This window comes from Hyaena hyaena, unplaced genomic scaffold, assembly GCF_003009895.1.
Source record: "Hyaena hyaena isolate Hyena2069 unplaced genomic scaffold, ASM300989v1 scaffold_7, whole genome shotgun sequence".
NCBI classification, from domain to species: Eukaryota; Metazoa; Chordata; class Mammalia; order Carnivora; family Hyaenidae; genus Hyaena; species Hyaena hyaena.
Genome location: NW_024080639.1, coordinates 5125896 through 5152363, shown reverse-complemented (window position 1 = coordinate 5152363; position 26468 = coordinate 5125896). Strand labels below are relative to the sequence as shown.

At 41.9% G+C, this 26468-nt stretch overlaps 1 protein-coding gene and 1 long non-coding RNA gene across 3 annotated transcripts; one reads left to right on the top strand and one right to left on the bottom strand.

The window, feature by feature from the left end:
• Positions 1–6810: 6810 nt before the first annotated feature.
• On the bottom strand, positions 6811–8042 carry LOC120238297. The gene is made up of 2 exons (XR_005530172.1): positions 7904–8042; positions 6811–7081 (listed from the first exon to the last, which is right to left on the bottom strand). It is a non-coding gene; the product is annotated as an uncharacterized LOC120238297 (long non-coding RNA).
• A 100-nt stretch (positions 8043–8142) lies between these two features.
• CNEP1R1 (CTD nuclear envelope phosphatase 1 regulatory subunit 1) lies at positions 8143–23068 on the top strand. 2 transcript variants are annotated; one of them, XM_039241967.1, is made up of 6 exons: positions 8143–8258; positions 9343–9414; positions 12059–12132; positions 15176–15285; positions 15409–15463; positions 21704–23068. In XM_039241967.1, the coding sequence occupies exons 1-6, from the start codon at positions 8234–8236 to the stop codon at positions 21743–21745; spliced, it is 378 nt and encodes a 125-aa protein (XP_039097898.1). In that variant the 5' UTR covers positions 8143–8233; the 3' UTR covers positions 21746–23068. The 2 variants fall into 2 exon arrangements, with proteins under 2 accessions (XP_039097898.1, XP_039097903.1); XM_039241972.1 differs by having other exon boundaries at positions 15414–15463; positions 21704–21736.
• Positions 23069–26468: the final 3400 nt, after the last annotated feature.

The following is a 26468-nucleotide window of genomic DNA, read 5'->3' as shown; positions in this document are numbered from 1 at the left end:
TAAGTGCAGAGCCTGACTCAGGGCTTGATCCCATGAACCATGAAATCACAACCTGAGCCAAAAGCAAGAGTCAGACACTTAGCCAACTGAACTATCCAGGGGCTCTTATTTCCAACCAAATTTTCTTCTATTTGTTATCATTTATTGGTATATGTAATGTATTTATATTGCCTTTGTCAATTGTTTACTAATGATCATTTCTTTAAAATTTTTAATGTTGTTTATTTCTGAGAGAGAGAGAGAGACAGCATGAGCAGGGGAGGGTCAGAGAGAGGGAGACACAGAATTCAAAGCGGACTCCAGGCTCTGAGCTGTCAGCACAGAGCCTGACGTGGGGCTCGAACCCACAAACCATGAGATCATGACCTGAGCCGAAGTTGGACGCTTAACCAACTGAGCCACCCAGGCGTCCCACTAATGATAATTTATAATGTAACTATATCCAGAATAATTTTTTAAATGTTTTATTTATTTCTGAGAGAGGGAGAGAGAGACAGCGTGAGCAGGGGAGGGTGAGAGAGAGGGAGACACAGAATCTGAAACAGGCTCCAGGCTCTGAGCTGGCTGTCAGCACAGAGCCCCATGCGGGGCTGAAACCCATGAACCGTGAGATCATGACCTGAGCCAAAGTCGGACACTTAACTGACTGAGCTGCCCAGGCGCCCCTAGAATAATTTTTTAAGTAGGCTTTTTCCCCAATGTTGGCAGGGGGCTTACACTTATGACCCGGAGATCAAGAGTTGCATGCTTTATCTTCTAAGCCAACCGGGCACCCCCAGAGTTTTTTTTAAATAGAGTCCCTTAGTTACAAGAAATTTAAATTAAAAAATTTTTTTAATTTAGAAACATAATTTTATCATAAAGGAGTATAAGAAGATAATCAATTAAAAAACTTTCAGGGGGCCTGGGTGGCTCAGTCAGTTAAGTGTCCAACTTCAGCCCAAGTTATGATCTCACAGCTCATGAGTTTGAGTCCCACGTTGGGCTCTCTGTTGTCAATGCAGAGCCCATTTGGGATCCTCTGTTCCCTCTCTTTCTGCCCCTCTCTGAGTAAGCTCACTCTCTTTCTTTCTCTCTCTCTCTCTCAAAAAAGAAAAAAATTTCAAGCATGACTGATGACTGGATAAAGATGACATGGTACACACACACACGCACGCACACACACACACACACACACACACACACACACACACAGAGGAATATTACTCACCCATCAAAAAGAATGAAATCTTGGGGTGCCTAGGTGGTTCAGTCGGTTAAGCTTCTGACTCTTGATTTCAGCTCAGGTCATGATCTCACAGTTGGTGAATTTAAGCCCCACATCAGGCTCTGCCCTGACAGCTCAGAACCTGCTTGGGATTCTCTCTCTGCTCCTTCCCTGCTTGTGTGCTCTCTCTCTCTCTCTCTCTCTCTCTCATAAATAAATAAATAAATAAATTAATTAATTAACATTTTTTAAAAGAATGAAATCTTGTCATCTCCAACTACATGGATGGAATTAGACTGTATTATGCTAAGTGAAATAAGTCAGAGAAAGACAAATACCATATGATTTCACTCTTATGTGGAATTTAAGCTACAAATCAGGTGAATGTAAGGAAACGGGAAAAAAAACAGAGGGAAGCAACCCATAAGAGACTCTTTTTTTTAAATGTTTCTTTTTGAAAGAGAGCGACAGCATGTGAGCAGGGGAGGGGCAGAGAGAGAGAGAGAGGGAGACACGGAATCTGAAGCAGGCTCCAACGTGGGGCTCGAACTCACAACCCACAAGATCATGACCTGAGCCAAAGTTAGATGCTCAACCAACTGAGCCACCCAGGTGCCCCAGGAGACTCTTAACTACAGAGAATAAACAGGGTTGCTGGAGGGGAAGTGGGTAGAGGATGGGCTTAATGGGTGATGGACATTAAGGAAGGTTTTTGTGCTGAGCACTGGGTATTATATGTAAGTGATGAATCACTAAATTCTATCCCTGAAACCAATATTACACTATATATTAACAAACTAGAATCTAAATAAAAATTTGAAAAAAAAACAAAAAACCTTTCAAGCATAAAAATATATGTTGAAAAACAGTTCCATGGATAAAGGGAAAAGAAATTGTCCAGAGACAGGACATCTAGGTGGCTCAGTAGGTTAAGCATCTAATTTCTGCTCAGGTCATGATCTTGCAGTTTGTGAGTTCAAGCCCTATGTTGGGCTCTGTGCTGACAGCTCAGAGCCTGGAGTCTGCTTCTGGTTCTAGGTGTGTCTCCCTCTCTGCCCCTCCCCCACTCATGTTCTCTTTCTCTGTCTTTCAAAAATAAATAAGTATTAAGAAAGAAAAGAAAGAAATTGTCTGAGGAAAAGAATAATGTAAAATCTTTTGCTTTAACAAGAGCTTATTTGTTCATTTAATGTTTTTTTTTTTTAAATGTTTATTTATTTTTGACAGGGAGAACTTGTGCTAGGTGGAGGAGGGGCAGAAATAGGAAGACAGATGGGCACCTGGGTGGCTCAGTCGGTTAAGCGACTGACTTTGACTCAGGTCATGATCTCGAGGTTTGTAAGTTCGAGCCCCGCATCGGGCTCTGTGCTGACAGCTCAGAGCCTGGACCCCGCTATGGATTCTGTGTCTCCCTCTCTCTCTGACCCTCCCCTGCTCGTGCTGTTTCTCTCTGTCTCAATAATAAAATAAAACATACAAAAAAAGTTTTTTTTTAAAGAAATAGGAAGGCAGAGGACCCAAGTAGGCCCTGCGTTGACAGCAGAAGTCAGATGCTTAACCAACTAAGCCACCCAGGTGACCTACAATATTTATTTAATTTTGAGAGAGAGAGAAAGACAAAAAAAGAGAGACAGAGGCAGGGAAAGGTAAAGAGAGAGAGGGAAATAGAGAATCTGATATAGTCTCCGTGCTGTCAGTGCAAGGCCTAATTCGGGGCTCGAACCCATGAACTTAACTTTGAGATCAAGACCTGAACCTATCAAGAGTCAGATGCTCAAACTACTGAACCACCCAGGCGCCCCTCACCCACTTTTAAAAACTGAGATGTAACAAACAAAAAACTCACTCTTAAAATGTATAATTCTGTCTTTTGTGTATTTACAAAGTTATGCAACTATCATCATTCTCTAATTCCAGAACATTTTCATCACCCCCCCAAAAGAAATCTCATACTCATTATGGGTCACTCACTCCCCATTTTCCCTATCCTGTAAGCCCCAGACACCACTATTCCACTTCCTGTCTAAGGATTTGCGTTTTCTGGATATTTCATCTGAATAGAATCATACAATATGTTGTCTTTTATGTCTGGATCCTTTCATGTAACATAACATCTTCAAGTTTCAACCATGTTGTAGCATTTATCAGTGCTTCATTCTTCTTTATCATTGAGTGATATTCAAGTGTATAACACATTTTGTTTATCCATTCATTAGTTGATGCACGTTGGGGTTCTTTCCACTCTTCAGCTATTATGAGTAATGCTGCTATGCACATTTGCATGCTAGGTTTTTCATGAACATATGTTTTCAGTTCTCTTGGGTATGTATTTAGGAATCGAATTGTTGGTTCAGGGGAGCCTGGGTGGCTCAGTCAGTTTTCACGATCCCAGGGTCATCTGTCAGCCCCATATCAGGCTCTGCACTGAGTGTGGAGCCTGCTAAGATTCTCACTCTCTCTCCCTCTGCCCCTCTCCCCTATTCCCTTTCTCTCTCTAAAATAAAAATATAATAAGATAAAAATAAAAAGAATTGTTGGTTCATACAGTTACTGTATATTCAACTTTTTGAAGAACTACCGAACTATTTTCCATATGGTTTGCATCATTTTATATCCCTACTAATGGTGTATGGTTTTTAATACTGTTATTTTTTTAATGTTTATTTATTTTGAGAGAGAGAGCACACAACAGGGAAGGGGCGGGGGGGCGGGTGGAGAAAAAGAGAGAGAGAATCCCAAGCAGGCTCCCTGCTGCAAACACACTTGGTCACAGATTTGAGTTTGAGCGCCACAATGGGTGTAGAGCCTACTTAAAAAAAAGAAATAAAATATTTTTTAAAGTTTATTTATTTATTTATCAATATAATTGATTGTCAAGTTGACTAACATACAGTGTGTACAGTGTGCTCTTGGTTTTGGGGGTAGATTCCTGTGATTCATCACTTACATACAACACTCAGTGCTCATCCCAACAAGTGCCCTCCTCAATGCCCATCATCTGTTTTCCCCTCTCCCTCACCCTCCCATCAACCCTCAGTTTGTTCTCTGTATTTAAGAGTCTCTTATGGTTTGTCTCCTGCCCTCTCTATAACTATTTTTCTCCTTTCTTCCCCCATGGTCTTCTGTTAAGTTTCTCAAGTATCTGTCCTTCTCTGACTGACTTATTTCACTTAGCATAATATCCTCCGGTTCCATCCACACATTGCCATTTTATTTTATTTCCATTTTATTATCTTTGAGGATGCCTGGGTAGCTCAGGTCATGATCTCATGGTTTGTGAGTTAGAGCACCATGTGGGAGTTTGCACTGAGACCATGGAGACTGCTTGGGAGATCCTGTCTTCTTCTCTCTGGGGAGAAAGCCACCCAGGCATCCCAAAAAATAAATAAAATCTTAAAAAATAAAAAAGAATGTATGAGGGGGCATATAGCTCATCAAAATTATTTTAGAAGGTATAGCCATGGAAATGCTATCAAAATTATTACTGTATCACTTTTGGGAGCTATTGCAAGGTTCTGAATGCAAAAATAGTGTGACTTCATGGGCATCTGGGTGGCTCAGTTGGTTAAGCATCTGACTTTGGCTCAGGTCATGATCTCACGAGTTCATGGGTTTGAAGCCCTGAGTCAGGTTCTCTGGTGTCAGTCTAAAGCCCACTTCTGACCCTCTGTCCTGCCGTCTTTCTGCCCTTACCCCACTTGTGCTCTCTTTCTCTCTCAAAATAAATAAACATTTTTTAAAATGTTTTATTTTTATTTATTTCTAGGAGAGAGAGAGAGAGAGACAGCGTGAGCAGGGGAGGGTCAGAGAGAGAGGGAGTCACAGACTCTGAAACAGGCTCCAGGCTCTGAGCTGGCAGTCAGCACAGAGCCCGACGCGGGGCTCGAACCCACGAACCGCGAGATCATGACCTAAGCGAAAGTCGGACGCTTAACCGACTAAGCCACCCAGGCGCCCCAAATAAACATTTTTAAAAGTATGATTTTTTTAAAATTTTGTAGTGTTTATTTACTTTTGAGCGCAAGAGAAAGAGCTTGCAAGCAGGAGAGGGTCAGAGAGAGAGAGGGAGACACAGAATCTGAAGCAGGCTCCAGGCTCCGAGCCAGCTGTCAGCACACAGCCCGACACGGGGCTCGAACCGACGAACCGTGAGATCATGACCTGGGCCAAAGTCGGACACTTAACTGACTGAGCCACCCAGGCGCCCCTAGGGTGATCTTTTAGTATTTTACAAACCACTCTGAGACAAAGGTGGAAGGAGGGGAACAGCTGGAGATCATTGAGGTAAACCCAGGTTATATAGTGGCTTGGACCAGAGTGGTTACAGTGGAAGTAGCGAGAAGTGATTAAAGTTTAAATATATTTTGAGGCCAGAGCCAACAAGATTTGTTAAGTGAAGGGCGCCTGGGTGACTCAGTCGGTTAAGCGTCCGACTTCGGCTCAGGTCATGATCTCACAGATCGCGGGTTCAAGCCCCGCATCCGCCTCTGTGCTGACAGCTCAGAGCCTGGAGCCTGCTTCAGATTCTGTGTCTCCCTCTCTCTCTGCCCCTCCCCTGTTCATGCTGTCTCTCTCTCTCAGAATAAAACATTAAAAATTAGAAAAAAAAACAAAAGATTTGTTAAGTGATCTGGTGTACCATGTGGAAGGAGAGAGAGAGAGAGAAGGAGAGAGAGAGAGAGATCAATAATAACTCCAGCTACAGGGTTGGAGTTGATCATTTCAGCCACTCATATATAAACTCATCTCTGAAATGGGTTTGACATACACCCTTTGACTCAGACCTGTTGTAGGGTTTAAAGGAGCTCTGACATTCCTGAACGACAAAAGGGATAGTGCCCGTCCCCTCAGTAAAAGGTAACAACCCTTAGCTATTGTGCTGGACATTCTTCTTCCAAGTGGATCTTTGTCCCATCGCTGATGTTTTCGGAGTGGTAGTTTATCTTTGTTTTTTACACTAACTCCCGCCTTACAGAGGGCTGGAGTTCGTTGTAGGTAACTTTAAATTCTTAGTTTATGTCCCAGTACCTGGAATATGTATGAATTCCTTGAGTACTTGTTGGCTATGTTCTTGCCAAATCTCACTGATACAAAGTCTTGTTTTTTGTTTTGTTCAGTGTTTATTGAGAGAGAGAGAGAGAGCTTTTGAAGAGATGGGGCGGGGGAGAGGAAAGAGAGAATCCCAAGCAGACTCCGTGCTGTCAGCCCAACCCGGCACCCTTATATGAGTTTTTACAAATCCTTTGGTCTCCCCAGTATCTTGGGTTCAAAATTCTTAACATGGGGGCATCTGGATTGCTCAGTCCTACTCTTGATTTCAGCTCAGGTCATGATCTCACAGTTTGTGAGATTGAGGCCCGTGTTGAGGCTCTGCTGACAGTGTGGAGCCTACTTGGGATTCTTTCTCTCCCTGTCTCCTCCCCTCCCGTTTGTGCACACATGCTCTCCCTGTGTGTGTGTGTGTGTGTGTGTGTGTGTGTGTCTCAGATAAAAAAACAACAACAACAAAAAACAAAATTTCTTAACCTCACTTTGAGGCCCTATTTCCCTCCTCTTCTTCCTTACCGCCTCCTAACCCCCATGACAGGCTAAGAATGTACACCTTTTCAAAGACACGTTCAACATTTATTTGAGCACAGTTGAAAATGAAAGCTGGAGAGGGAGAAACCTAAGAGGTAGTCCTTGGTCTTCTTTCTGTCGTCCCAAGTTCTCGCTAGAAACTGACATACCCCATCAAGCAAGCAGAAGACCTGCAGTTAACAGATCTCTTTGGAAGGCCAGTCAGCAAAGTTCCCACTTATCATGGCGCTTTGTGCCATCCTCTTCATCAGTGTTTCTCACTCCTCACCTCCCCAGGATCTAGCGCAGGAAAGCCTATAATGTAACAGATGCTCAATAACCATTCTTTAGACACTGCTGGAGACCAAAGGAAAACGTGATGAACAAAACTTGGAGGTGGAGAAATGGCGCACTGAGCAAGAAGTGAAAAGGGGTAGTGTGACTTAGGGTTTACGTTAATGAATTAATTGATTGAATAATTAACTAACCCCTCCTTTAGCTCCCTGTATGGTATTACTGTTACTTCCTTCACACAATTATCTCTACCTGAATCCAATTATTTATTTGCTGTTATTTATTTTTTTAAGTAAGCACTACATGTCCGGTGGGGCTCAAACTCAGGACCCCATGATCAAGAGTTGCATTACTTAGTTGCATGTTTATAGCCTGCTGTAACTCTTCCTCTCTTAGGACAAAAATCTTCTCTATCTTCCTCATAACTGTATCCCTGATAAAATACAGTGAATAGAACATCATGCAATAAACAGTTCTTGAATGACCACAAGGAAACCAACAAGAAGCATTTTAACTAAACACAAACCTAGCCCATACCTTACAGACTTTTTTAACTTCTAGGTTCTGAGGCTCATACTTTGCTTGCATTCTTTATGATACATGAAAGTTGGGTAAGGTAAGAAAAACTGACCGAGGGAAATATGCCTACTTAAAGAGTCATCAAGGAAAGACGTACTCTACCTGCATACATTATTTGGGTTCTACTCCCAGTGTTAGAGGGAGGATAGTTCGTTCATTTCTGATTCCCTCGTAAGCGACCAGAACATGGCCCGGAAGGTAACGGGCGCTCAATAAACGTTTGAGGAATGGAAGAACCAAGCAGGAAGCAAAGAATATACCTACGAGCGAACTGGCTCCGACAGGCTGCAGTTCCTCCCCGGGGCAGGAGGCGGCGTCAGCGCTACACCAGCCCGGCCGCCGGCAGCTCTTGGTCCCTCCGGCTGACCGTCCAACGCTAGGCCCCGAGGCCGGTGCCAGAGTTAACCAATAGGAGGCCGCCTTAATTGTGGGGTCTGGCAGGGATGCCCAATGAGCGTAGCGGGTGTAGGCAAGGGGAGGTGCGACGGGGAGGGGCAGCGGGGAGCGGTTAGAGGTGGGAGTTGGCGCTGTGGGTCGCGCCGGGGAGCTGCGATGCGGACGGGACAGTGGCGGTGACTGGAGCTGCCGCCCGACATGAACTCCCTGGAGCAGGCGGAAGGTAGAGTGGGCTTACTGGGTTGGCCGGGCCCGTCCCGGGTCTTCTCGGAAGCCGGCGGGGCTCTGGAGGAGCCGGAGCAGAGGAGACCCCGCCCCGGGGAGAGGAGGCCGAGAAGGATGGACTAAGGGGGTTGGAGCTTGGGGGGCGCGGGAGCCTGGCCAAGGGGCGGCCGGACGCTGGTTCCGGCGCGCCTGGCCTCCGCGGGAGCTGGGGGGCGTTGCGTCAGCTCTCCCATCCCCCCCTCCCTCCCAGCTCGGACCGGGAGCCCCTCTCCTGGGTTACTTCGGTTTTTTATTCATTGGCAAAGATTTGCATTTTGCCTTTTGTGAGTGCTAATTCACCTTACTTCATACTGATAACCCCCGGGAGTTGTGTTCTTAATTCCTGTTGTGGTTTCTGGTAACTGCTGGAGGGAGCGAGTGCCTCTTGATCTCTTTTTAAAGTTTAAAAGACGCGACCGAGACTCCCTTGCTCGCTCGGTAGCACCTTGGACGCCTCCGAGCTTGAGCTTCGAGAGCGTCACGATGATCACCTGTAACCCATTCTGTAACCCATTCAGAGGGAGGAAAGGGGAGTGTCTTTGCACACCCACCCGTTAGCCGAATCAGAAGTCCAGCAAGAGCGAACCGAAAGCGTAACCATTAATTAAACTCACGAGGGCTGGAGGGCGGAATCGGGTCATTGCGGTCATATAGACCTCGAAGCCTTTGATGTTAGGGGAATACGTTCTAATAGAAAGTTCTTAGCTCCGACAGAATTAAAACTTGCTCTGATTTTGATCCTTTTATTTGCAACTCCCAAAATTCTAGCTTTCGGCCCCGGCCGAGGCTGCTGCTGATTTTCCACATAACCACTTAACGAAGCTTCTAAAAGTGAACCAGCCAGTTTCCTTATATGTGAAATTGGAATTAAAGAAACCTAATATTTTTGCCAAGTATTTAAAGCTGTAAACGAAGTAAACAGTGCAGTGATACATGTAAGTTGGTGTGTAAGACCTGAAGCAGTTAGATTTTCTAAAATTTCATCTTAATAGATTCAGACCGGTCAAGGTGGCTAATTAGAAATTTGGCATCTCTTTACCTAGATCTCAAGGCTTTTGAGAGGAGACTTACAGAATATATTCATTGTTTGCAACCTGCCACTGGACGTTGGAGAAGTAAGTTTTTGAATGTTTCTTTGAGGCAAAATAAGGTGACAGTTGATACTTTTATCCCAGCCTAGCAATGATTTGCTTTTGTGTAAAATTTTTGACCAACAAAGGCTTTACTAAATCATAAGGTTTCCTTTCATTTTGACAGCTTTTGCCTTTTTTTTTTTTTAAGTTTATCTTGAGAGAGTGTGGGTGGGGGAGGAGCAGAGAGAGAGAGAGAGAGAGAGAGAATCCCAAGCAGGCTCCACACTGCCAGTGCAGAGCCAGACGCGGGGCTCCATCTCCCCAATCGTGAGATCATGATCAGAGCCAAAATCAAGAGTGGAGGCTTAACCACCTGAGCCACCCAGGCGCGCCCCCGTTGTGACAGCTTTTAAACTTATTTAGTTTTGTAAACAAAGCATCCTAAAGAAATTATTAAGAAAAGGAACTGGCCATGGAGTTTCTATGTGTTTGAATTTTTATTTTTCCATTAAAATACTTTTAAAATTAAATATTACACTGTTGATAAGTGACATATAATAATTTCAAGGAGCTTGTTTAGCAGTTTTACAATTTGCTTACAAACTTCTGAAGTTTTATTGAGGAAAACCATATTTAACATATACAAAGGTTGTGACATTACCCTTAGTCAATTTTAGCAGAGCGTGATTGTGTTGTTTGGGAGCCTGTCCAAGAAAACAAATTCAAGTTTTAACTGTATACTCAAAATATCACGAGTAACACAAAATATGATTGAGAGAATTGTTGCCCCGTGGAAATAACACAAGAAATGCAGACGCATACGCAAGGGATGACCTCAGTGCACAAACTGCTAAACTCACTCATGTTGGGGTCAGTCGTAGGTTCTTGGATGCGTGTTATTAAAATTGAATTCCTGCAAAGAGGTAAGTACAACAACACATGGATTTCAAAATTCAGCTTGTGGGACCAGAGAGCACTATTGAAGTTAGGAGTTTTTTTCTGTGTCAACACTTTCTGTGATGTTTTTATTAGATCTGTTTGCAAAGTTTTATTCATATGCTGTGAGAATTCTGATTGGTCAGAATTTACAAGTAATGATTTTCTCAAGTTCTTTGGTTTATGGAGGAATTACCCCCCAAACCTTATTTCACTGCTACTTGAAAATTTTTTCTTTTTTTTTTGTAAATTTTTTTAAATGTTTATTTACTTTTGAAAGAGAGCATGAGCAGAGGAGGGGAAGAGAGAGAGAGACACACACGCAGAATCCAGAGCAGTTTCCAGGCTCCCAGCTGTCAGAACAAAGCCCAGCGCAGGGCTTGAACTCACTGTGAGACCATGATCTGAGCCACAGTCAGCTGCTTAACCAACTAAGCCACCCAGGCAACCCCACCCCCCCAAATCTTTTAAATGTACATGATAATGTCCTATCTTACAAAATATAATATAGTGAGTGTACTTTATTGTTTTCTGTGATTATTTGTCTCTGTGCTTATGGTCTCCAAGGACTTCAGCTTGAGTAAGGTACCGATCAAAAGTATGTGTCCAAGGTCCCTCCCATGGGTTTGATTTTGCTTTTGCTTCATTTTTTAAAAGAAGAATCTATGTAGTATGAATATATTTCTTATTGGAAACAGAATTCTAAGAAACTGAGTTTAGTCAGTTCTGAGCTGAGAATGCAGTTTTGAAATTTTGATTCTGTACTAAGTGCCTAAAATGAGATTGTTTTCTTGTGATTTGCCCTTTCTAAAGGTACATCACCAGGAATCCTAGATACAGTTTTACTATGTTTCTATTGTTCTTTGAATCCTGATCTTTACATGTTAACACTGTCGGCATACTAACTGAAGGACAGTAACTTGATACCCAGAATGTTAACTAAGTCTTAGTGCTCTTATTCTAGGAATACCATTTATTCTCTTTAAAACGTTTTTTTAAAGATTTCGTTTTTAAATTATCCATCGACACCCCATGTAGGGCTCAGACCAACAACTCCAAGGTCAGAGTCACATTCTCCACTGACTAACCCAGCCAGGTGCCCGGTACCATTTAGTCTTAAGTTTTATTTAGGATCTATTTAGAATCCCTAAAATAATTCTAGCTTAGTGGGGAGAAAGAAGATTTTTCTGAGGTCTACTACCAGTTATTTTTACCCTGATCTTCAGGTCTCTAAAGAAAATCGGATCCTGATCGGTGTATTCCACATTCCTAACTGCAGGCAGTTGTCTGCAAGGCAAATCTTCTAGTCAGAATTCTCCGTGCATTCCTAAAGGAGTCTTCGTTTGGTTTGTTTACGTTTGAAAATGAGAGGTGTTTTTTGTTTTTTAACTTGAATTTACAAGATGTGCAAAATCACAAAGCACATTGAAAGTTACATAATATGGAATCTTACATTAAAATTTTAGTATCTTTGTTCTGCTTTTAATTTCATTAATCTTAGAAAGTTCTGACCAAAGCAATAATGGGGACAGTATCATTCTCAGTTACTAAGTATCACAGTGTTTAACTGAATTCCTCAAGGTCATACAGAAAGTTTCCAAATTCCTCAGTTTTCCGTTTAATAAAGTGCTGGATCCTTTGGCTGTCATTTATTAGGAACTGGTGGTATTTGTATACATTTACTCATGTAGATACTAATATATTTGTTACCAGGTATGTCCTCACTAATTTCATGTTTATCTTCCATCAGTGCTGCTTATAGTGGTATCTGTCTGCACAGCCACTGGGGCCTGGAACTGGTTAATAGATCCCGAGACACAAAAGGTAGAAGTTTTGATTTAAAATTTTTTTGTAGATTAAATGATATCATGTAGTGGCGCTTTGTTCATTGTAAAGTATTATTCAAATGCTACCTGTTGTTACGAGTAGTGATATTGATCATTATATTAAAAATATCCCTTACATTAATTTGTTTAAGTAAAACTTTGGTTGGGTCTTGAAGACTTGAGTATCTTTTACAGGGAAAAAGACCCAAGAAATATTACTCCACTTACACTGTTTCTCCTTGATTTCTGAACTTTTTACATATCTTTCTACATATATTCACATATTTTTACTGATTTTAGTGTAAACATTGTCTTTATTCTCTGTTTAGGATCATCTGTGCAGCTTTTAAAAATTATAAAATACCATTTTCTTCTATGACATGTCTTTCATCATCCCATAAAGTATTTGAGGTGACTTTGCAGGAAACATATGATAAAGTAACAGAATATAAATGTAATACAAAGTCAAATTAGGAAAAAAGGACTGATTGGAGGGCCAAAAACAGGAAGGAAACCAGGTCACAGACGAGGCCATGTGGGCCAGAACTCTTGCCAGAACTGAAATACAAATCAGTCTGAGTGACCTAATCAGTGAAGACACAGCTCCATGGTTTTCGGTCTCCGTGAGGAGAACACATGTGTAAGTTCCATAAGCTGGCAAAGATTTTGTTGTCCGCATTTATCTTTTAAAAAAAAAATCCTGCCTGAAATTTAATATAGGAAACACTGAGAGATCTCCCATTGGGCACTGTCCAAGAGCATCCCTGTACCAAATGCAATAACAGATCTTATACTGTTATTTCTCGAAGCAGCTTTGATGAAATCTGATAGCATGGTTCTCAAAATTTTTCTTTCTTCTAACTTGTACCTTAATTTCAAACTCAACCTTTTTTTATTAGAGAAGCCGTAGCCTCCCAATTTTTCAGTGACATTTTTCCCTCAGTGTATCTTTATTTAGGTAATAGTGCTGTTGTAATTCTCTCAAATCGTAAACCCACATCCTTGTTTAAACTGTAATTAGGTAGACCACTTCCAGTAGCTTTATTTATAACCCATTAGGTTCTCTGGGAGGAAAACTTAAACGCAAGGCTTTTGTCGGCAGTCCAAATGGCAGTTCAGGCAGCCACGGGTTTATTTAGCGCACAGTCTTCCTGGCTTTATCCACTGGGGTGGAGATATAAAAGAATAGGAGGTAGGGGAGCCTGGGGATGGAATTTTACGTTAATAGAGGAGTTTTTATGGCGGATAGGAGATAACTCTCTTGTGTGTTCATTTATAAAAGTCGGATCTTGGGCTGTGCTTGGTGCTCATCTTCTGGGGAAGAGTGAGGAGGCTGCCAGGAAGATTGGAAAGATCTCTCTTGGGAAATGAATCTGACTTCTAATTGGGAAAAATATAAGCTGATTTCAGCTAGTTGAGATCTTTTTTTTTTTTTTTTTTTTTAAACAGTACAGTAATGCATCACTTTCTTTTTTTTTTTTTTCCTATTTTTTTTTTAAATGTTTTTTATTTATTTCTAGGAGAGAGAGAGACAGCGTGAGCAGGGGAGGGTCAGAGAGAGAGGGAGTCACAGACTGAAACAGGCTCCAGGCTCTGAGCTGGCAGTCAGCACAGAGCCCGACGCGGGGCTCGAACCCACGAACCGCGAGATCATGACCCGAGCGAAAGTCGGACGCTTAACCAACTACGCCACCCGGGCGCCCCTCAGCTAGTTGAGATCTTAATAAAACACAGAATTAAATGTAATTTGAAATAGGCACAAAACTCTGTAGTTAATGTAATTTTCTAAATTAGGTGAGAATATAACTATTAGCCTAAGGGTTGGTTCTTTATATTTCAGTATTTAATAACCTCAGACCTGAAAGGAGTTTTAAAAAGCAATTGTTTCTGTAGCAGGAGTTGCAGACTCTAAAACCAGTGCGTGACTAACTGGGAGAAGCCGAGAAGAGCAGGAATATCGCACACCGGGCAGTACCCGGATGCCTGAGCTAAAGGGGAAAACTGGTATTTAGTAGACTGTTGCCATGGAGGAAAGAAGTCTGCTTCTTATCGATTTAGTTAAATTAACACCTAAGACATGATGTGTGCTTATATTATGTACACCACGTGAAACATAGCTGGCCTGTGGAAATTCACCTGTCCTTAAAGGTTTTACGTAGACGTTCCTCTGGAATATTAACCTTTTTCAGAATTTTATCCTTCTGGGAGCTTTTTCCGTTTCTGATATTTCAGCCTCTCATTTCTTCATTTGACAAATTTATTTAATCCATACCGTGTTAGGCCAGCTACCTGGTGCTGTTTGTAAGTTTAGTTCTCCATCTTGAAATGTGTATGCATCTCTCAGTAGGAGAGTGAAGTACACATGCCTTTGGCTTAATTCTGTTGCTCCCATTTAGTTACTAGTCTATCTGATTTCTTTTTCCAGACTCTAACCACATCTTTCCTCCAGAAGTCTATACTTCTGTTTGCCAGTACTCTGGCTGCAGTGCCCACTCCTGTTCCAGTGCTGGACCGTGGGCTCTTGTCTCCATGTATTCATATTCCCCTGTTTCCTGCTGTCATCTGGTTATGCCTAGCTCTGAAATTAGCCCTTTGTTTCTCTTAGACTCCTGCTTGTTTGCTTGTTTGAAATAAGCTGCACATCCACTCTGGGGCTTGAACTCATGACCCTTGAGTGGTAGAGTCAGCTGCTCTACCAACCGAGCCAGCCAGGTGCCCCATTCTTGTGCGTTCTAAATTGCTTCTTGCTGGGAAGGGCTCAATAAATACTTTTGGTAGGATGGTTTTTAATTATAGGAATGAACTTGTAATGCTTCAGGTCTTTAGGATGGAGAGATTATTGCTATCTTGCTAGGTGAAAGATATGAAACAAATTATTTTCATTTTTATGGCCTGCAAAACAACTAGGGTTATTTTGAATTCTTCAAATCCTCATTTTAGATGATTAAAATGTTAACATGTATATAAGCACAAGTGGGGGAAGTAGGAGTTAGTATTCTGAGATTCTGAACATTTTTATATTTCAAACTTTTGTTTTTCAGGTGTCCTTCTTCACATCGTTATGGAATCACCCATTCTTCACCATTAGCTGTATCACTCTGATAGGCTTGTTTTTTGCTGGAATACACAAGCGGGTCGTTGCGCCATCAATGTATCCTTTGCAGAATTTAGTTTTATTCTCAGGTGAAATTTTACAGCACCTTCTTGATCGTCTAGGTTTTGATAAAAGCTTATTCCTCATATGACAAATTTTCCTTTGACCACAGTTTTTCAGTATAGCTGCTCGATGTCGAACTGTATTAGCAGAATACAACATGTCTTGTGATGATGTGAGTATTGTTTACGTTAGAAAATTATAGACCTGCATGAGAGGACTGAAGTGTTTTGGCTTAAGTAGGTTGTCGGCCTGGATTAATAGTGGGAATATTCTTCATTGCACTGACCCTAAGGTACGCATTTACATCTCTGAAATTGAGATGCATCTGATAATCTGTAGTGTTGTACAGTTCAACTGGTAGTGTTGACAGTTTAATCTTTTTTGTTTTTAAAGTAAGCTCTGTGCCCAGTGTGGGGCTTGAACTCACAACTCTGAGATCAAGAGTCACACACACTACTGACTGAGCCAGGCAGGAACCCCCAGTTTAATCTTTCTTAATGACATAAAATCATGATGCGGTGTCTTATAACTGAAGTCATCATAGATCTAATATAGAGTGGTCACTCTTGGCCAGAAATGTCTCGGTGGGTGTTGGGTTTGTAAACTATTATTTATCTAATAGGATTCCGTGTGTAGGATTTTAAATAGGATCTCAGATTGACAGACTACGGACATACAAACCAACTGTATTTTTAAAAGTTGATCAGGTTTTGATGTATTAATTTTGGTTTTTTTTTTAATGTTTATTTATTTTTGAGAGAGAGAGACTGCGTGCAAGCAGGGTAAGAAGGGCAGAGAGAGGGAGACACGGAATCCAAAGCAGGCTCCAGTGTCTGAGCTGTCAACACAGAGGCCGATGCAGGGCTCAAACTCATGAACAAACTGGGAGATCATGACCTGAGCCAAGTCACATGCTTAACAGACTGAGCCACCCAGGTGCCCGGTTTTGACTATTAAGATTATCTTGGGGTTTGTCTGACTGGCTCATTCAGTAGAGCATTAGGCTTTAATCTCAGGGTTGTGAGTTCAAACCCCACGTTGGGTGTGGAGCCTAGTTAAAATTAAAACATAAGAATATCTCAAAGTTTTGATTTGTTTATTTATAAAAGTGTTTTTACCTTCAAATTAGAAAACTACTGAGGCACCTGGGTGGCTCAGTTAATCGTTTGACTTTGTCTCAGGTTACAGTCTCAACAGTTCATGAATTCAAGCCCCACATTGGGCTCTGCACTGACAGCTCAAAGCCTGGAGCCTGATTCTGTCTCTCCTTCTCTCTGCCCCTCCCCTACTCACACTCTATGTCGCTCTCTCCTTCAAAAATAAACATTAAAATTAAAAAAAAAAAAAAACTATTCAGTAATACCTTGTATAGAAAATAGGAATAAAGAGGGGGAAAAAGGATACAGGAGCAGGAAGGCCACAGGATCAGTCAAGAGAATAAAGATAAACACTTTGATTTTTTAAATGTTTCTTTGTTTTTTAATGTTCATTTACCTTTGAGAGAGATAGAGCATGAATGAGGGAGGGGCAGAGAGAGAGGGAGACACAGAATTTGAAGCAGGCAGGCTCCAGGCTTTGAGCTGTCAGCACAGAGCCCAGTGTAGGGCTTGAACTTATGAACTGCAAGATCATGACCTGAGCTGAAGTCAGATGCTTAACCAACTGAGCCACCCAGATACCCCTTTGTTTGTTTATTTTTGAGAAAGAGTGTGTGTGCACGTGCACTGGCCAGGGGAGGGGCAGAGAGGGAGACACGGAATCAGAAGCAGGCTCCCAGCTCTGAGGTATCAGTGCAGAGCCTATGCAGGGCTCGAATCATGTCATGACCTGAGTGGAAGTTGGAAGCTAACCAACTGAGTTTCCCAGGCGCCCCAACACTGTAATTTTTTAAAATTAGGAGAGAAAAAGGATAGTATTTCAAGTCAAAAGGGAAGAAATGGGCTAGTGTTGAGACCACTGGCTCTTCATTTGGAAAAAATGAATGTAGATCTCTGCATCAATTAATAAAACTAAATTCCAGGTAAAGTCTTTACATATGTATATATTTTTTAAGTTTATTTATTTTAAGAGAGAGTGAGAGTGTAGGAGGGCCAGAGAGAGAGGGAGAAAGAAAGAATCCCAAGCCAGCTCCACACCTGTGAGAAGTCCATTGCAGGGCTCGAACCTTGTAACAGCGAAATCATGACCTAATTCAAGGTCCGGCACTTAACTGACTGAGCCACCCAGGCGCCCCTTGTCTTAAATGCATTTAAGACATGCACATCCTATAGTTAAAGCATTAGAAAAAAATAAAGGTGAATATGTTTATAATCTTGGTGCAGAAAAACTCTGTTTTCTTAAGACACAAATGCCGTCATGGAAGAGGTTGGATACCTTTAGTTGCATCATCTGGAAATTTTGTATAGCAAAAGGCAAGAAATTAAGCAGTGATTAGGTATTAGTGGGGCATCTGGCTGCCTCAGTGACAAAAGCATGTGACTCTTGATCTCAGGGTCATGAGTTCAAGCTCCACATTGGGTGTAGAGATTATTAAGAAAACTTAAAGGTGGGGGAGGGCGCTCTTGGGAGGCTCAGTCTGTTAAGTGTCTGACTCTTGATTTTGGCTCAGGTCATGATCTCGTAGTTCATGGGATTGAGCCCCGCATTGGGCTCTGTGCTGACAGCATGGACTCTGCTTGGAATTTTCTCTCTGTCTCTCTCTCTCTGCCCCTTTCCTCTGTGTGCACCCAGGTACCTCTCTCTCTCTTCTCTCTCAAGATAAATAAATTTTAAAAAAATATTTTTTAAGGTATCTAATAGAGGGTAGAATCCAGAATATTTAAAGACCTATTAAAAATAAATGAAAATGACAGTAGATTTGAAATGTGGGGAAAGAGTCAAGTCATAAAAGCAATAACACAGATAGCCTCATTTGTAACTGGGGAAGTGCATGGTAAAACTGAGTTTCCGTTTATCTGTCTTGCCTGCCTATCACATGGGCAGAAGTCACGGCCCCAGAACCATGGTGAGGTAGGTGCGCCCACACGCTGCTTGTGGCAAACACACACTGGTGTGGCCGTGTCAGAAGGCAGCGTCTCCATCCTGTAAAATGTAACGTTGGCACACCTTGTGACCCAGCCATTCTGCTTCTCTCCATCCACCCCTGGTGGGGACTGTCACATGCACCCGCGGAGGCAGGGACGAGATCGCGCAGGGAAGAGGTCACGCGTCACCACATCCTTTGCAGTGTGGAAAAATGGAAACAGGTTTTATGTTTCTCAGCGGGGAGCGGGAAATAGGCTGTGGTACAGGAAACTGTAAGTAAATCTTTAAATATGAACACGGAAGGATCTCCAAGAAAAGTTAGGTACAAGGAGTGAATTACCAGACGATAGACTCAGTTTGGTATCTTTTTTTTTTTAAGATGTTTTTTCCCTAGCACCGTTTACTTTTTAATTCCAGTAGAGTTAACATACAGTGTTCGTGAGTTCCAGGTGTCCCGTGTAGTGAGTCAGCAGTTCCAGTCATCACTGGGAGCTCGTCCCCGCACGGCTCCTGACCCCTGTCTCCTGTCTCAGCAGCCCCCTCCTCCCCTCTGGCAACCACCTATTTGTCCTCTGTAATTAAGTGTCGGTTTTTTGATTTGTCTCTTTTTTACTTTGCTCATTTTTGCTTATTGAGATATTTTCTCTCCCTCTCTGCCTCTTCCCCATGCTCACTTGCTCACTCTTTCTAAATAAATAAACTTAGTAATTAAAGAAAAGAAACCCCAAATTTTATTTATATATATGAATGTAAATTTATAGAACCCAGTCTGGGAAGATTCATGCTAAAACTGATTTCTTCTGTAAGAGGGGGTTAGAATTTGAGATAGATGGAAAGAATGATTTTGCTTATCTGCATTTCAGTTTTTTTTTTTTTTTTCAGTTTTATTTTTTTAAAGTAAACTCTACACCCAGCATGGGGCTTGAACTCAAAACCCTGAGATCAGATTGGTATATGCTTTACCAACTAAGCCATCCAGGTACCCCTGTATTTGAATTTTTTAATAACGAGATTACATTAGGGGTACATGGGTGGCTCAGTCCGTTAAGCGTCCAACTTCAGCTCAGGTCATGATTTCAGTTTGTCAGGTTATGATTTCAGTTTGTAGGTTCAAGCCCCGCATCGGGCTCTGTGCTGACAGCTCAGCCTGGAGCCTGCTTTGGATTCTGTGTCTCCTTCTCTTTCTGCCCTACCCCACTTGTGCTCTCTCTCAAAAAATAAATAAAATATTAAAACAAAATTCTAAACATAAAAAATAAGATTACATTGTGTTACTCATGAAATTTAAAATAGATTAAACCTATGGATAAAAAAAATAGTGACCTGTCCATGCAGTGGAATATTGCGTATTTCATGTTGTAATAACAATAAAATGATACAAACTACTGAAACATGGTAACATGAGTGAATCTCACACCCAGTGAATGGAAGAAATAGGTGCAAAAGAACACACACTGTATGATTCCATTTGTTAAAAGATCAGAGACAGGCAAACTTTATGGGAAGTGGTATGTCTGTGTAAGGAATAGGGCTTTTGTTTGACCAGAAAGGGGCCTGGAGGAGCGTTCTGGATGGTGGTGATGTTCTGTAGTTAGATCTGGGTGGTTGCTGTGTGGCCATATATATTTCTTAAAACTCATAAGATTGTACAGAAGGTTTGAGCACTTAACTGTATATAAATTGTATCTCAATAAAATAGTGAAAAAATTAGTGTCAAAGTTCTACCAATATATCAAGAAATTATCAAAAACCAAATGGCTGAAAATGAAGTGAAAGGGAGAATCTCAAGGTGACCAGAATCTGGACAGCACTTTGTTTTGTTTTGTTTTAAGTTCATTTTTGAGAGACAGAGTAGATGAGAGGCAGAGACACAGAATCTGAAGCGGGCTCCATACTCTGAGATGTCAGCACAGAGCCTGACATGGGGCTCGAACCCACAAGTCATGGAATCATAACCTGAGCCGAAGTCAGATGCTTAACCGACTGAGCCACCCAGGCCCCCTGGATAGCACTTTTGACCTGAGGATACCAGAGTCTCAACAACTAAAGATGTTTCATATTATGTTGCACATTCTCACTTCTCATAAAAGATATTAAGAAGTTTTCAGATCTGCTTCTTTGACCCAATATTAGGATCTAAGAGCCACCATTTATTGGACATGAACCACATGCAGGGTTCTGGGTTTTTTACCCACACTGTCATAGTTAGGGTCTTCTGTTTTGTTTAATCACGTATTGTCCTGTTTTACAGATGCATCATGACGTAATGCCCTATTGGTCATACGGTTGTTTCCACAGTTTCCGTATTACCTATATTATATGTTCTCTGCCAGAACTTGAGCTCCAGGAGGACCAGGGAGTCTGTCTCATTAATTCCTGGATCCCTAGCATTTCATGCAAGGCCTGGCCTATAGTAGGTGCTCAGTAGAAGTTAAATGAAAGATGTTGAATGAAAGAAAAAAAAGTAACATTTTTGTGTACAGCTTTATGCTCAAATCCAGTTTCCTTCAGAAAAATTCCCAGAAATGGAATTATCTGTATTATGTGGCATGTACCTTTTTTTTTGGATAAATAAGACAGTTGGTCCGGGGTGCTTGGCTGGCTCAGTCAGTAGAGCATGCGACTCTTGATCTTGAGGTCATGAGTTCAAGCCCCACGTTGGGTACAGAGCTTATATTTAAAAAAAAAACAAAAACCATTGGCCCACAGACTTGTATCCACTTACTCTGAACATCCTCAGCGTATGAGTGTCTAGTGCTCCAACCATTGGTTGGAAAACCATTACGTTTTCACTTGAAATTAAAAATTTAATGTTCGAAAAGGAAAAATGTTTTTGCTCAAATTTATTTATGTTTTATAAACTTTGTTAAGGAGCCTGAATTGGTTTATACATGTTGGAGTTTTATTCATTGGATTGATTGGCTGGTTTTTAGGTAGTGCGCAGGGAATTCATCAAATAGATGTGTTTCCTTAAAGTGATGATTTTTTTTCGGGGCGCCTGGGTGACTCAATCAGTTAAGCGTCCAACTTGGGCTCAGGTCATGATCACACGGTTTGTGGGTTCGAGCTCCACATCAGGTTCTCTGCTGACAGCTCAGAGCCTGGAGCCTGTTTCAGATTCTGTGTCTCCCTCTCTCTCTCTGCCCCTCCCCCACTCATGCTCTGTCTCTCTGTCTCAAAAATAAAAAAAAAAATAAATTTTTAAAGTGATGAAGATTTTAGAAAGCTCCACACAAAGTTTTGAAACATAACTATTGATTGATTTATCTTGACTTTGTTCTGGGGTGTTCTGGTACCCTTCAAATGCACTTTAAAGTTTATGGAGAAGTGGTGATGTTTTTAATAGACCTGTGTCTTGACAAACTTTTTTCTTTTTTCATCTTTACAGACAGGAAAACTCATTTTGAAACCTCGGCCTCATGTTCAATGACAGTGTGTAACCATTGTTATGGGACCTAAAACAGCCTTTCTTCAAATAAGTGATTGAGCAAAAGCCATAGAGGATTCCATTTACAGTTGGATATGTGAAGGTCATAGCAACGACTGACGAGAAGTGTGTGCAATATTTACCCAAATGATCTTGATGATGGCTCGCGTTCTTTGGCTTGGTACCTTTGATTATCTGTGTTTCAGTATTAGTGTCACTTTAGTACTTCAGACCCTGCAGAGACTCCTGCAGATGAAGTATGTCTGTATGTTACTAAGTTAAACTTAGAAACAGAACCTCATCCAGTTTTTATAATGTATTTTTGCAAACTACTGTAAATAGCAAATCAATGCCAATGTTAAAGAGGGAGGTGTTCTGTGGACTCTGCTCTCCTGCACCAGTATTTCGGGAGCACCTGTTGCCATCGCCACAGCTCTTTACACCCAGCTGTCATGGATAGCTGTGCCTTTCGTTCTCACACTCTTCTGTTCTAATCAGAATGCAAGAGAAACATCGGATGGAGCCTAAACTGAGGAAGACTCATCTCCGTTATGTTGTACGAAATTATAGACATTTTGAGAAACAATTTTCATTAAGCCAGATAACGAATTTCAGCCACTATTGTGGTAGTAAGTTTCCAGTTCATGGTTTTCGTTTAATGTTGAATATACTTTATATTTTGTAATTAATTTTAAGAACACTCCATAAAGGTTTCTGAATAATACAAGTTTAGGTATAAATTATGTGATGTCTGGGAATTCGATAGTCGTTTTAAATAACTGGATTTTATGCTGTGGTGGACGTGCTGCTGGCACGCTGGTGTGGCCCAGGTGTAATTGATCAGCTACGCCATCACAAAGGTCACATGGGAGCGGTGCCACAAACCCGAGTCCACGGTTCTCACCATTCAGAGAGTGTTAATGACATACTGTGTATGCATCTTAGCCACATGTACTATAATCGCCCTGGAAATGAGACTATTGGGATTGCTGTAAATATTTTAAAGAACTGGAGGTGCCTTTTACCTGTTTACTAGAAGATTTTGAAAAGGTTTAAATTATTTCACAACCTGTCTTTTAAATTCCATTTAACATAAAGCTGAAAATTCAGTTAACAGGACACACACTTTTTAACAAGGCTACCACTTAAATGTGTTCATCTTGGCTTTCATGTGTATAAAATTTTAATTCTTCAAACCGCAGCAATAAAACCCTCTGCTCCTACGAAGTCATAAGAGGGCATTCTATGTATTCGGCATTGTTTTATTTTGTGTAAATTTTGTAGGTAAATATGTGCATAAAAATAAATACTTTATATATACAGTCAGTGGCTGGGCTTTTTTCTTGATTCATTGAAAATGAGTAATGCTTAAAAAATTTAAGGTACTGTATGTACCAGATGCAGGTGAGTTCCAAATAAGATGCTGTTCTTTAACCCTGTCTTGTAGAGCAAATTGCTAGTTGCAATTGTAGCTACCCAGTTTATTAAGCTACGATCACCTTTCATACTTCTCACTGTAACGACATTTGGCTCTTAATGCAGGTTTTCTTGGTTGTACTTTACAAATTTGGATTGCCAGCTCCCTCCAAAAATAAAGCTGAAGAAGGATTTTATAGGTCCTTACTCCTTGTTAGGGTAATCAGCTACTTTGAGTATTTAGTGAAAACCTTGACTCTTCTCCCCTAGAAAAATACACTTGAGTGTGTACATATACTTGGCATGCTCTCAAGGATTTTCTGATGCTAGACCGCTTGTGGAATATATTGGCTCTGAGAAAGAAACATTTGTTACAAAGACTTTTTTATACCTTTACTCCTAACAGAACAATTCATTTTCCAAAAACGTTTGGTCTGATTGAAATGGTTAAAGGATCCCTGTCAGGTTAGCCTCTCTTTACCACCAACCTCACCCTCTCATACCCCTTTCTATGCTAATAGGAAATTACTGAGTTCAGTCCAATATCACAGAAAGGGAAGACAGTCTTGGATTTTTTTTTTTTTTTTTTAATGTTTATTGATTTTGAGAGAGGGAGAGAGAAACTTCCAAGCAGGCTCCATGCTGTCAGGGCAGACCCTGACGCAGGGCTCCGTCACAGCCATGAGAGCATGACGGGCCATGATCAAGAGTTGGAAGCTTACCCAACCGAGCCACCCAGGTGCCCTGCCAGTCTCGCATTCAAACAAAAAATTTTTTAACATTTATTTTTCAGAGAGAGAGTGTGTGTGAGTGGGGGAGGGGCAGAGGGCAAGGGAGACACAGAATCCAAAGCAGGCTCTGGCTCTGAGCTGTCAGCACAGAGCCCGATGAGGGTGATGAGATCATGACCTGAGCCAAAGTCAGACACTCAACCGACTGAGCCACCTAGGTGCCCCTCCAATAGTCTCGGATTTTATAAGTGACTTCACTCTGGCTCTCCACGACTTACTAAAGATGGAACCGGCACCAGAATCTACGAGTTGACAGAAAAGATGTGTGTGTGTTGAACTTAATTCATGAGCCATTATAATGTTCCGTAGTTAAAGTAGATTAACTCCAGACTGTCTGGATTTGGATCTCCAATCTGCTACTTGCTTATTTAGTAACTTTAGGCAAATCATGCACACTCAGTTTCCTCATTTATTAAATAGGTACAGTGCTGATCGGGCCAGGTTTATATCAAGTATGCTACAGAGTCAATGCTCTGTAAATCTAGTTAAACCAAATGGTAAGTGTTGGAAAACAACTCATTCCACCGTCAACATTTCAGTTGGGATAACTGTGAGGAAATTCTGCTTATCTTTTAAGAACCAAGCTAACTCCTGAATAGTGGATTAAATGCAAAGAGAAAGGCTATTTGGCCCCTAATGAGTAAGAAACCTAAAGTGGTTAAGGGCACCTGGCTGGCTCAGTTGGAAGAGCATGTGACTTTTTAAAAAAATGTTTATTTTTAAGAAAGTGTGAGCAGAGGAGGGGCAGAGAGAGAGCGGGAGACACAGAATCCAAAGCGGGCTCCAGGTTCTGAGCTGTCAGCACAGAGCCTGATGTGGGGCTCGAACTCACAAACTGAGATCATGACCTGAACTGAAGTCAGATGCTTAACTGACAGCCACCCAGGTGCCCCAGAACATGTGACTATTGATCTCAGGGGTCATGAGTTTGAGCCCCCTGTTGGGTGTAGAGATTACTTAAATTAATAAAACTTTAAACAAAAAAATAAAACAGTTCTAGGTGTTTTCCATTTAAACAGCCTCACTGAAAACATCCAGAATTGTGACACCCAGGTAACTGCTGTTTTTGGAAGAGCTCTTTTCTCCTTTAGAACTGGACTCTAGATTGATTGACCTTTTTCATTTTATTTATTTATTTATTTTTAGGCTTTTGTTTTTATTTAAGTAATCTCTACACTCCACGTGGGACTCAAAAGAGTCAGAATCTCCACTCAGCCAGCCAGGAGCCTCTTAATTGACCCTTTAGAGAGACTCAGCTGTAAGAACTAAGAACCGCTCCGGCTGACAGCTCTGCCATCATCGGCATCTACAGCTTCCCTATCTTTCCCTCTTGCCGAAACCACAGAACCTGGAGTTTCATTCTTCCAACAGACTACATTGTCAGTGCTTTTGCATTGGGTAAGTAGAATCTCTATCTTTTTTAGTAGAATCTCTATCTTTCACTCTCTCAGAATAGGAAGAGCATCCTGTCTGCATCATGAAACACATTTTAAGAACATGTTTTTCATGCATGACTAATCGTCTGCTATGCAAGTCTGAGTGTGTGCGAGACAACAAAGAAAGTAAAAGGTTGTCTTCCTGGAAAGTTCCCGGGGTGATCTTTCATCACTTTGTGGACTGCCCTTCTCATGGCAGGTGCTTTGCTGGTCATGAAAAACATGGGGAAGAATTTCTGCCCTCTCAGAACCGGTGGGGAATACAAACCAGTGATGGAGCAGTTGGCATGTGGCTTAAGTGCTGTGAAAGGTCCCCCCAGGGGGAGGGGGTCCAGCCCACACAGGACTTTCTAAAGCAGTTCTTTCCAAACGGATCTGAAGGGCCAGTTTCAGGCCGGGGGACAGAGGTGCGGGGTGTGTATGGAGCACGGGCACTCTCTGCACAGGGCTGGCAGCTCCAGCTGGCAGCTCGCTGGAGAGGAGTTGTGGCAGGAGATGAAACTGGGGGTGAGTAGGGACCAGGGTCAGGAGATCTGTGAGGGCAGTGGAGCCGCCGAGTGTTTTAAGTAGGACGTGACAAGTAGATTTGTATCTGATGATGGTGACTGTGGACTGAAGGGGCACAGCCTGGGCCAACAGCTGGGAACTGCTGCTACAGTCCAGGTGACAGATGGGCTCCTGAATGAGCGTCCAGCTAGGGGGACCCGAGGAGCACGGGCTTTTGGAAGTCGCACGAGTGAGAGCTAGTGGGAGGCTGAGGGGTAGCAGTGGAGCGTGAAGCCTGCCACCCTTTCCCGCCTGTACAACCTGTTACAGAAATAAAGGTTCTGTGATCACCAGTGTTTGGAAACTCGACTTATGTCCTCCTCTTCGAGATTCCCCATGCTCCCAAGTGTATTAAAGGCTCCAAGAAGGGGGCGCCTGGGTGGCTCAGTCGGTTAAGCTTCCAACTTTGGCTCAGGTCATGATATCGTGGTTCGTGAGTTCGAGCCCCGCGTCGGGCTCTGTGTGGACAGCTCAGAGCCTGGAGCCTGCTTCAGATTCTGAGTCTCTCTCTCTCTGCCCCTCCCCTGCTCACACTCT

What these genes read in the sequence shown, in the direction of transcription:
- CNEP1R1 (XM_039241967.1), top strand. Translation starts at nt 8,234, where the DNA reads ATGAACTCCCTGGAGCAGGCGGAAG. An exon ending in TGCCACTGGACGTTGGAGAA is followed by an intron (nt 9,415 to 12,058) that starts GTAAGTTTTTGA and finishes ATCTTCCATCAG; the next exon opens with TGCTGCTTATAGTGGTATCT. An exon ending in CGGGTCGTTGCGCCATCAAT is followed by an intron (nt 15,286 to 15,408) that starts GTATCCTTTGCA and finishes ACAGTTTTTCAG; the next exon opens with TATAGCTGCTCGATGTCGAA.